At 42.2% G+C, this 12,500-nt stretch overlaps 1 protein-coding gene across 1 annotated transcript in view; it reads right to left on the bottom strand.

Annotated features, from left to right (window-relative positions):
• Window positions 1-12,500, bottom strand: part of ptprma (protein tyrosine phosphatase receptor type Ma) — a gene marked incomplete at its 3' end in the record, with an annotated part of 259,378 nt that overhangs the window by 16,131 nt on the left and 230,747 nt on the right. The window contains exons 18-21 of the mRNA XM_056272706.1: window positions 10,872-10,949; window positions 10,100-10,126; window positions 6,489-6,500; window positions 3,266-3,480 (exon numbers count right to left, since the gene is read on the bottom strand). Coding sequence (XP_056128681.1) covers window positions 3,266-3,480; window positions 6,489-6,500; window positions 10,100-10,126; window positions 10,872-10,949 — 332 coding nt within the window. The remainder of the gene's footprint in view (window positions 1-3,265; window positions 3,481-6,488; window positions 6,501-10,099; window positions 10,127-10,871; window positions 10,950-12,500) is intronic.

Raw genomic sequence — 12,500 nt, 5'->3', positions numbered from 1 at the left:
TCACTCACTCACTCACTCACTCACTCACTCACTCACACTCAGACTCACTCACTCACTCACTCACTCTCACTCACACACTCACTCACTCACTCACTCACACTCACTCGCTCGCTCGCTCACTCACTCACTCACTCACTCACTCACTCACTCACTCACTCACTCACTCACTGACTAACTCACTCACTCACTCACTCACTCACTGACTAACTCACTCACTCACTCACTCACTCACTCACTCACTCACTCACTCACACACTCACTCACTCACTCACTCACTCACTCACTCTCACTCACTCACTCACTCACTCACTGACTAACTCACTCACTCGCTCGCTCGCTCACTCACTCACTCACTCACTCACTCACTCACTCACTCACTCACTCACTGACTAACTCACTCACTCACTCACTCACTCACTGACTAACTCACTCACTCACTCACTCACTCACTCACTCACTCACTCACTCACTCACTCACACACTCACTCACTCACTCACTCACTCACTCACTCACTCACTCACTCACTCACTCACTGACTAACTCACTCACTCACTCACTGACTAACTCACTCACACACTCACTCACTCACTCACTCACTGACTAACTCACTCACTCACTCACTCACTCACTCACTCACTGACTAACTCACTCACTCACTCACTCACTCACTGACTAACTCACTCACTCACTCACTCACTCACTCACTCACTCACTCACACACTCACTAACTCACTCACTCACTCACTCACTCACTCACTCACTCACTCACTCACTCACTGACTAACTCACTCACTCACTCACTCACTCACTCACTCACTCACACACACACTCTCTCTCACACACACACACACTCACTGACTAACTCACTCACTCAATCTCACTCACTCACTCACTCACTCACTCACTCAATCTCACTCACACTCACACTCAGACTCACTCACTCACTCTCACACACTCACTCACTCTCTCACACACTCACTCTCACTCACTCACTCACTCACTCACTCACTCACTCACTAACTCACTGACTCTCTCACTCACTCACTCACTCACTCACACTCAGACTCACTCACTCACTCACACACTCACTCACTCACTCACTCACTCACTCACTCACTCACTGACTAACTCACTCACTCACTCGCTCGCTCACTCACTCACTCACTCACTCACTCACTCACTCACTCACTCACTCACTGACTAACTCACTCACTCACTGACTCACTCACTCACTCACTCACTCACTCACTCACTCACTGACTAACTCATTCACTCACTCACTGACTAACTCACTCACTCACTCACTCACTCACTCACTCACTCACTCACTCACTCACTCACTGACTGACTAACTCACTCACACACTCACTCACTCACTCACTCACTCACTGACTAACTCACTCACTCACTCACTCACTCACTGACTAACTCACTCACTCACTCACTCACACACTCTCTCACACACACACTCACTGACTAAGTCACTCACTCACTCACTCACTCAATCTCACTCACACTCACACTCAGACTCACTCACTCACTCTCATACACTCACTCACTCTCTCACACACTCACTCTCACTCACTCACTCACTCACTCACTCACTCACTCACTCACTCACTAACTCACTCACTCACTAACTCACTGACTCTCTCACTCACTCACTCACTCACTCACTCACTCACTCACTCACTCACTCACTCACTCACACTCAGACTCACTCACTCACTCACTCACTCTCACTCACACACTCACTCACTCACTCACTCACACTCACTCACTCACTCACTCACTCACTAACTCACTGACTCTCTCACTCACTCACTCACTCACTCACTCACTCACTCACACTCAGACTCACTCACTCACTCACTCTCACTCACTCACTCACTCACTCACTCACTCACTCACTGACTAACTCACTCACTCACTCGCTCGCTCACTCACTCACTCACTCACTCACTCACTGACTAACTCACTCACTCACTCACTCACTCACTCACTCACTCACTCACTCACTCACTCACTCACTCACTCACTGACTAACTCACTCACTCACTCACTCACTCACTCAATCTCACTCACACTCACACTCAGACTCACTCACTCACTCTCACACACTCACTCACTCTCTCACACACTCTCACTCACTCACTCACTCACTCACTCACTCACTCACTCACTCACTCACTCACTCACTCACTAACTAACTGACTGACTCTCTCACTCACTCACTGACTCACTCACTCACTCACTCACTCACTAACTCACTGACTCTCTCACTCACTCACTCACTCACTCACTCACTCACTCACTCACACTCAGACTCACTCACTCACTCACTCACTCACTGACTCTCTCACTCACTCACTCACTCACTCACTCTCAGACTCAGACTCACTCACTCACACTCTTACACTCACTCACTCACTCACACTCAGACTCACTCACTCACACTCAGACTCACTCACTCACTCACTCTCACTCACACACTCACTCACTCACTCACTCACACTCACTCACTCACACTCACTCACTCACTGACTCTCTCACTCACTTACTCACACTCACTCACTCACTCTCTCACTCACTGACTCTCTCACTCACTTACTCACACTCAGACTCACTCACTCTCTCACTCACTGACTCTCTCACTCACTTACTCACACTCAGACTCACTCACTCACTCACTCACTCACTCACTCACTCACTCTCTCACTCTCTCACTCAGACTCACTCACTCACTCACTCACTCACTCACTCACTCACTCACTCACTCACTCACTCACTCACTCACTCACTCACTCACTCACTCACTCACACACTCACTCACTCACTCACTCACTCACTCACTCACTCACTCACTCACTCTGAGTGCATGCTGGGATAGCTGAGATCTCACATCAGTGTAAAAGCGTGCGCTCGAGTGTGTGTGAGTGTGTGCCGCATTGCATGCTGGGATAGCTGAGGTCTCACATCAGTATAGAAGAGGGTGTGTGTGCCGCAGTGCATGCTGGGATAGCTGGTCCCACATCAGTGTAGAAGCACGCGTGTGTGTGCCGCAGTGCATGCTGGGATAGCTGAGGTCTCACATCAGTATAGAAGAGTGTGTGTGTGCCGCAGTGCATGCTGGGATAGCTGGTCCCACATCAGTGTAGAAGCACACGTGTGTGTGCCGCAGTGCATGCTGGGATAGCTGAGGTCTCACATCAGTATAGAAGAGTGTGTGTGTGCCGCAGTGCATGCTGGGATAGCTGGTCTCACCTCGTACTCCTCCTTGAAGCCGTAGCCCTCGGCACACTTCATCTGTGTGATGTGTTGCAGGAGGTCGGCCACACGGATGGCGGGATGAAGCTGAGCCGTCTGATACGGCACGTCCACGGCCTCACGCTTGCGCAGAGAGTGTGTGTGCGACGAGTGTGTGTGTGTGTGCGACTGCACCAGGCTGCTGGTGTCACTGGTCAGGGTTTGAGTCTCGTCTGCAACACAAGACAGAAAACACACACGCTGAAGAGCTGAGAACACACTCGCTCACACTTCCCTTTACAGTGACTGCAGGAACACACACACGTGTCCTAATGAATTTAAACGAGTAGTCTTCAAATAAAGAAATAATTCAGAAAAACAATGAAAATGCATCGTTTATTCCAAACCTGCACACTGTGTTTCTGGGAAGACTTTACAATTGTTTGTTAACATGAACTAAATACTTCTAATTAGGGATGTAACGATTCACTCGCAACCGGTTGAAAATCGATAAAAATGTGTGACGATTCAAGTCGGTTGAAATGTTAAACGAATCGCGATACACGTTTTAAACAGCAGGGCGCGTTTACTATAGCCTACTGTGAAGTTGTGAACCTCGCTTTACAATAGCACAATAGCAGCGAGCACACACTGGCGTGAAGCTAGCGAGTGTTTTCACTTCATTCATGGAACTTGATCTTGTGTGAGCCAAGCTCAACTTCCATAGGAATGAACTGAAAACGCTCGGTTTGCTCCGCTCGCGCCGCACCAGTGTGTGCCATAGACTGGTGTGCACGTGCCGTCAAACAGTAGACATGGCTTTGGCGACGGCAAGCGTAGATGTTGACGTTGACTCATTCAAATCGGAGGTGTGGCGGCATTTTGACTTTCCGTAGACTAATAATAATCACCACCGTGAGTAACACCAGTCACCTCCGTTTTCATGTAAAAGTCATTAATACTACAATTGCGAGAGCCACGGAGATCACAAGGTGCATCAGTGTTTCCGTGGCAACCAGGTGTTGTATTTATTTTACTATCTCTTTCTCTAAATGTGTTTTTTTTTTACTCTTACTAGTGTAATGATACAAATTATAACAAAATTAGAATCTTGCCTTTATTACAATGTAAAACCCCTGTCAATCTGGTACTACTAATTTTACACAGTCTTTTACATAGTGTGCGAAGGTACCAGTGTCCAGCCTCTTGACCAAACAGACAGAAAGACTGAGTTGAAACAACCTTGAAGGGAATTTTTTTAATGTAGTTTTATTATTTGACAAATATATTTTAAATTAAAAAGAAATGTGCAGCATTTTGTCTGAGAAATAATAAAACGGACACTTTTGTCTTAAATCGCATTTGTTAAAAAAATCGTGAGAAAATCGTATCGTGAAACCAGTATCGTGAATCGTATCGCATCGTGAGATGAGTGAATCGTTACATCCCTACTTCTAATGCATTTATTAATCTTTGTTGACCAGCGTTCTTTTAATATCATTGAGATACTATTATAGTTTTTATTAATATTTTGAGTTGTTTTCTATTTTTATATGTTCCATTAATTATTATTTTTTTTCATTGTATGTCATGTCTATACAGTTTTTGTTCATTTTTAGTTATTTTAGTACATCAAGCTAAACTGTATACAAATGAGAAATGTTGCCTTGGCGAATATGTTTTTGTAAAAAAAAAAAAAAAATCTAAATAGAAAAAACAGACAAATAATAAGTGCATTAAATTCTAAATTAAAGTATAATTAAAAATATAATAAATAATAACTAAATAATTAATAAGAATAAATAAATAGAAATTATAAAATAAAAATGTTAAAAATTATAATAAATAATCAAATAAATAAATAAATGGATGAATAAATGAAAAATAATATTATATATTTTATAATATATATAAATAATATTATTTATTATCTTATTATTATATTAAGTTATAAAATTGCAAAAAATATATAATGTTTTTTATACTTAATTTTTCAGTTAATGTTTGTTTTATGGTTTTAGTTTTAGTTAACTATATTTTAGCAAAAAATGTAACTGAAAGAGACTGAAATTTAAGCCGTTATTCACTGAAAATGCAGAAAAGTAACAGAAAAACAACAGCTTACAGGGTTGGAACAACATGAGAGCAAATAAATAATGACAAAACTCACATTTTGAATAATTAAGGCAAGACCTCAGGTGAATAAGTAATATAAGTAATTAATGAATCAAAATTTTAACTAATAGATATCACCATACTTCCACAGCTGATTAATTACTTTGAGAATTGCAGATTGCACGTTTTCTGAAATGTCATTTTGAATATGCAAATGAGGTCATATCTAATTAAATATGCACTAATTTGCATACATTTCCAGAACAGAAATCTGAGCAGTGGATAAAGCAAGGTTCATGTTTGATTTTGTTGACATATTATTAGTTTTTCCAAAAGAGATTTTGGATTTAAAAACTAGAGGTATTTCGCATTTCGTGGAAGGATAGTAATATTGCAAACAAAAAGGCCTTAAAAACGGCTAGATCTGCTTATGTTTCAAGTATCTTAGAAGAGAATAAACACAACCCTATGCATTTATTTGATATAGTGGCTAATAAAATTTCAATTTCACTTTATGAATTTCTTTACTTGCAAGATAAAGTATTTTGGAGGTTTTCTTTCCACTAATATATGCATTAAAGCAGTGTTTGTACTTGTAGCGTCTTGCCTTAATCATCTCTATTTTCCATGCTCTCAGTCAGTGTAAAAGAAAGCGCTTGATCGATTTCCCATTCATTGGCAATGGATGGATCATGACACGACGTTGCAGGAAGGGGTGGATGAGTGGATGTGGAGGGAGGGATCGATTGACTGCCCCGTTCGTCCATTCGTTCGTGAAATATCACGTGCATCGTTCCTGTATAATTTCACTGAAACACGGCTAAAATCGGCCTGTGTCCCTGTTCGGCCCTGATCTGAGATCTGCTGAGATTCACTAGTCCATGGCAGTGTATGGGTGCTGTCAATCAACAGCAAAGCATGAGTGGAATGAGCGATGACGGATGATCAAAAGCCACACGGGCGAATCACAACAACCCAAAGCAAAGAAAGCAGAAGCACGATGGCGAACACACACACACACACACACACACACACACATGGGGAGGACGGGTGACGCTGTAACGCGTGTCTACGTCCATGCAGCTCAGGGAGAAACACACAAGCTCTGTCACGCTCATGAACTTACCAGTAATGGGGACTTTTTAAGCAGATACATTAGAGGTAAACGTGAGAAGAGAGAGAGAGAGAGAGAGTGTGAGGAGAGAGAGAGAGAGAGGGAGAGAGAGAAAGGAGACAGGGTATAAGCAACAATACACCAAAGAGAACGAGCTCTGATCAGTCGAGGGCGTTCGGGGTGTTATGGGACTCAAATCACAATGAAGGAGAAAAATGAATTTCAAATAAACCAGAAAAAAGAGAGAAATGCAAATAAAACTGGTAAGATGATGAACATTAACATCGCTTCATGGAGATCTGCAGAGCAGCGGCGTGCCTCACACGACATCGATTGAGTTGTTAAGGTCAAAGGTCACGAACGCTGTCAAATTAACCTCAACCTCAAAAATAATAAAGATGAAAATGGAACATGATCTGTGCTGAACTCTGTGTGTTTGTGCAGTGAATTACTGGCTTGGGAAATACAATAAATGTAGTTGTAGTTCAAAATATCATAAATAATTTGAAATTATAATTAAAATAATTATAAAAAAGGTATGAATTATAATAATTAATAAATAAAAAGGATAAAAATAATGAAAATAGAAAAACAGAAATATAATAAATGCATTAAAGTTATAATAAATAAAATATAAATTGTATTTATTATAATTTAGAAAAATAGACATAATGCATAAATGCGTTCAATTCAAAATTAAAAGCATTATAAAATATAAATTATTTATTTATTAAATAAACCAATTTAAAATGTATTATTTACTAATATTAACTTTTAAAAGGTCCGTCAGTCCGTCTCAGTCTGAGACGGACTGAGACGGGCTGTGACGGTCTGAGACGGGCTGAGACGGGCTGAGACGGACTGAGACGGACTGAGACGGGCTGTGACGGACTGAGACGGGCTGAGACGGGCTGAGACGGGCTGAGACGGGCTGAGACGGGCTGAGACGGGCTGAGACGGGCTGAGACGGACTGAGACGGGCTGAGACGGGCTGAGACGGGCTGAGACGGACTGAGACGGGCTGAGACGGGCTGAGACGGGCTGAGACGGGCTGAGACGGGCTGAGAAGCGCTGAGACGGGCTGAGACGGACTGAGACGGGCTGAGACGGGCTGAGACGGGCTGAGACGGACTGAGACGGGCTGTGACGGACTGAGACGGACTGAGACGGGCTGTGACGGACTGAGACGGGCTGAGACGGGCTGAGACGGGCTGAGACGGGCTGAGACGGGCTGAGACGGGCTGAGACGGACTGAGACGGGCTGTGACGGACTGAGACGGACTGAGACGGGCTGTGACGGACTGAGACGGGCTGAGACGGGCTGAGACGGGCTGAGACGGGCTGAGACGGGCTGAGACGGGCTGTGACGGACTGAGACGGGCTGAGACGGGCTGAGACGGGCTGAGACGGGCTGAGACGGGCTGAGACGGACTGAGACGGGCTGAGACGGGCTGAGAAGCGCTGAGACGGGCTGAGACGGACTGAGACGGGCTGAGACGGGCTGAGACGGGCTGAGACGGACTGAGACGGGCTGAGACGGACTGAGACGGGCTGAGACGGGCTGAGACGGGCTGAGACGGACTGAGACGGGCTGAGACGGGCTGAGACGGGCTGAGACGGGCTGAGACGGACTGAGACGGGCTGAGACGGGCTGAGACGGGCTGAGACGGGCTGAGACGGGCTGAGACGGGCTGAGACGGGCTGAGACGGGCTGAGACGGGCTGAGACGGGCTGAGACGGACTGAGACGGGCTGAGACGGACTGAGACGGGCTGAGACGGACTGAGACGGACTGAGACGGACTGAGACGGGCTGAGACGGGCTGAGACGGGCTGAGACGGGCTGAGACGGACTGAGACGGGCTGAGACGGGCTGAGACGGACTGAGACGGGCTGAGAAGCGCTGAAGCGTCGCTCTGGTGTTGTTGAACATCGGCTCATCCGAGTCGCTCCATAAACCCTTCTGTGCCGGAGGTGAAGCTTTCCTTCCTTTCCCCTGTTTTATTGTGTCATGTAAACCTGTTCCCGCTCGAGCGATCGTTTACACGTGCTGTTAGTCGAGAGTCATTCATATTTAATACGCCGCTCTGAGCTCTTATTTTTCATCACATTATGCCTGAATTAAACTCTGGGGCCTCGCGAGGGCCGACTCTGGGGCGCCAGCGCTTTAGATAAATAGGGTGTAGAGGTGGCACGAAAATGAGACAAAACCTGCTTTATTATTCTATTTTATCATAGAGTAAACGAGTAAACAGCCGAGAAAGAAAAACAAGTAGGTCGGAAGGAGCCGCTAAAGGCAGAAGAAACATTAGAGAGAATAACAGAAGAGACACTTCAGCAAAGAAACACTGGAGTGGAAGCAGTGAACCGAGAACTACACAAACACATCGGCTTCTTCTGCACATGTACACAGAAGAGCATCAGCTGAACCTCTCTGACCCGAGTCCTGACCTTACATCCAAACCCTCTTCATCAGATCATCATCATCCTCATCATCAGGCCTATGATAAACCCGAAAAACTGTTGTTAAACTAAAACAATGTTCCTCCTCAGTGTTTCTGTCTCGCTTTCCAGCACAAACATCTAAACATTCTTAAATCAAGAGACATTTACTGGAGAAGAAGCAAAATGACTGAAGATATTAAGACTTGTTTAATGAAAAAATGCATCAAAATTACATACATATATATAAAATAAAAAATATTTATCACCAATATCATTATTTATTTATTAATATTAAGTTATAAAAATAGAAAAAATATATATAATATTTAAAATCAAAATATTAATTAAAATTTAAATAAATAATAAAAGTATATTAAATATTAAAAATAATAAAAATATTCTAGATGAAATTTGCTTTCCATTCATTTTCAATGCGCTCATTTTTGACCACGAACAATACAAGTGTGGCCGTTTTTCAGGACCGTTTAAACTTTTCCAATAATTCCCGTGATTTGTTTTGTGTTCACACAGCAAGAGCCGAAGCCTTCATCAAGTCTCGTACCGTTCAGAAAACAAAATGCAAAACGTTTCTGTTAAAAATGACCGGAGGGTTAATTTTGATGCCTTTTTCATAATATCTTCAGTCATTTTGCATCTCAAGTAAATGTATCTTGATATAAGAATGTTTAGACAAAAATGTTGAGGAAGAAATAATTTTTTGGTTTGTTTTTGCAGTGATCTGTTTTCATCAGCATTACTTGATTGAACTGAGGGGATGAATCCAGAATCCATGAATCGCTCGCGTGTGTGTGTGTGTGTGTGTGTGTGTGTGTGTGTGTGTGTGTGTGTGTGTGTGTGTGTGTGTGTGTGGACAGCATCATCCACTCCCCCACATCCAGTCCACACGTCTGTCCATGCACATGAGATGTCAGACAGGAAGTGACATCACGGCACGCGATGCGCATGGGATGTCAGACAGGAAGTGACATCACGGCACGCGATGCGCATGGGATGGAGTGAAGAGGAAGAGGAACCCAAAGGAAGAGAAGCGACAGACAGGTGTGTGTGATGAAAAGCCCAAAACAAACTAAACAAAGCAAACATGATGGCAAACCGCATTCCTTCCCTCGGAAACACTTTAAAAACAGAATCACTGAATCACAAGAGTCGAGGATCTCACCTAAGATGGCGGTGGGAACGAACGGGTCTGAGAAGAGAAGAGACGGAAAAAAAGATTAAAAACAAGTAACTTTATCATAATTATAGCAGCATTTGTTTTAGCATTTAAGTTGTGTTAAAATTTTTATTACAATTTCTTTTACAAAACAAGTACAATGTTCAATGCAATGCACAAAACATGATGTTCCTCCTCAGTGTTTCGGTCTCGTTTTCCAGCACAAACATCTAAACATTCTTAAATCAAGAGACATTTACTGGAGAAGAAGCAAAATTACTTAATATGATTTCTGAATTGTTTTTAGATTTAATATAAAAAGAAAATATCTTCCAAAGGGAATCAGAAAAATCAACTTCATTCATTTAAAGTGAAAATACGTTTATTTTTCTGACTCCATGTTTTAAGCACAAACTCACTTCATTTTCATAATTTTTTCATTAAACAAGACTTAATATCTTCAGTCATTTTGCTTCTTCTCCAGTAAATGTCTCTTGATTTAAGAATGTTTAGATGTTTGTGCTGGAAAACGAGACCGAAACACTGAGGAGGAACGTGACTCTGAGCAGTTTGTAGTTGATCAGTGTGGTTCAGGGTTTAAAGCCTGTGATTTAGAGATGTTTTTTTGGTCCATATGAAGAAACTGCAGGAGAACAGCGTGTGTGTGAGTGTGTTTGAGAGTGTGTGTGAGAGGTTACCTGGGTAATAAGTGTTCGGGATGCTGCTGCTGCTCAGTGTGTGTGTGTGAGTGTGTTTGAGAGTGTGTGTGAGAGGTTACCTGGGTAATAAGTGTTCGGGATGCTGCTGCTGCTCAGTGTGTTGGTCTTCACCGTCAGAGAACATGGAGAAGAACCCGCTTCACAAGAGACAAACAACACCGTTAGAAACACATGATTATTTCCTGCAGATCAACACCAACGACACGAGCTTCACGCCCAGAATAAACTGATACACGAGTCGCTTGGGATAGAAACGTTTGACATAATTAAGAATTTTTGCAATGTCTTAGAATGACATCTCTTCTGCTTTAGCATTACATTTAAATGTAAATGTTTAACTGTCATGAGGATCATATCACAATGCAAAACATAATGCTCTTAAAGGGATAGTTCACCCAAAAGTTTAAATTAGCCATGATTTACTCACCCTGAAGTCAACCCTAGGTGTATATGACACTCTTCTTTCAGACGAATGCAATCAAGAGCATCTATCCATGATAAAAGTGCATCTATTCATCATAAAAGTGCATCTATCCATCATAAAAGTGCATCTATCCATCATAAAAGTGCATCTATCCATCATAAAAGTGCATCTATCCATCATAAAAGTGCATCCATCCATCATAAAAGTGCATCTATCCATCATAAAAGTGCATCTATCCATCATAAAAGTGCATCTATCCATTATAAAAGTGCATCTATCCATCATAAAAGTGCATCCATCCATCATAAAAGTGCATCTATCCATCATAAAAGTGCATCTATCCATTATAAAAGTGCATCTATCCATGATAAAAGTGCATCCATCCATCATAAAAGTGCATCTATCCATCATAAAAGTGCATCTATACATCATAAAAGTGCATCTATCCATCATAAAAGTGCATCTATCCATCATAAAAGTGCATCTATCCATTATAAAAGTGCATCTATCCATCATAAAAGTGCATCTATCCATCATAAAAGTGCATCTATACATCATAAAAGTGCATCTATCCATCATAAAAGTGCATCTATCCATCATAAAAGTGCATCTATCCATTATAAAAGTGCATCTATCCATCATAAAAGTGCATCTGTCCATCATAAAAGTGCATCTATCCATGATAAAAGTGCATCTATCCATCATAAAAGTGCATCTATCCATGATAAAAGTGCATCTATCCATCATAAAAGTGCATCTGTCCATGATAAAAGTGCATCTGTCCATCATAAAAGTGCATCTGTCCATCATAAAAGTGCATCTATCCATCATAAAAGTGCATCTATCCATCATAAAAGTGCATCTATACATCATAAAAGTCCTTCAATATTTGCAAAAACTGCACATTTTAGAGTGGCCTTTTATTGTGGCCAGCCTAAGGCACACCTGTGCAATAATCATGCTGTCTAATCAGCATCTTCATAGTCATAGCCTTCTTGAAAATAGCATCAATATGTAGTCACTAAAAATACTGTTGTTTTACTGGGTAAAATACTGGGTCTTAAAAGTAGACAAAAATGCTGTTTTCACTTTTCATAAGCACTAAATAATAAGTAAATTTAGTAAAGATGATCAATAACCTGAAAAAGTGAAAATAGATTAAAATTCTTAAAACAACCCAATAAATTAATAACGTTAGTACTTTACTTAGATTTAAGCGTATCTTGCTTGTTTCAAGAAGGACATTTTTTGCAGTGTAACAAAA

This window comes from Rhinichthys klamathensis, unplaced genomic scaffold (assembly GCF_029890125.1).
Source record: "Rhinichthys klamathensis goyatoka isolate OS25496 unplaced genomic scaffold, OSU_Roscu_1.1 h1tg000346l_1, whole genome shotgun sequence".
Taxonomy (NCBI): domain Eukaryota; kingdom Metazoa; phylum Chordata; class Actinopteri; order Cypriniformes; family Leuciscidae; genus Rhinichthys; species Rhinichthys klamathensis.
The sequence above is the reverse complement of the archived record's forward strand: the minus strand, read 5'-3'. Positions and strand labels throughout refer to the sequence as shown.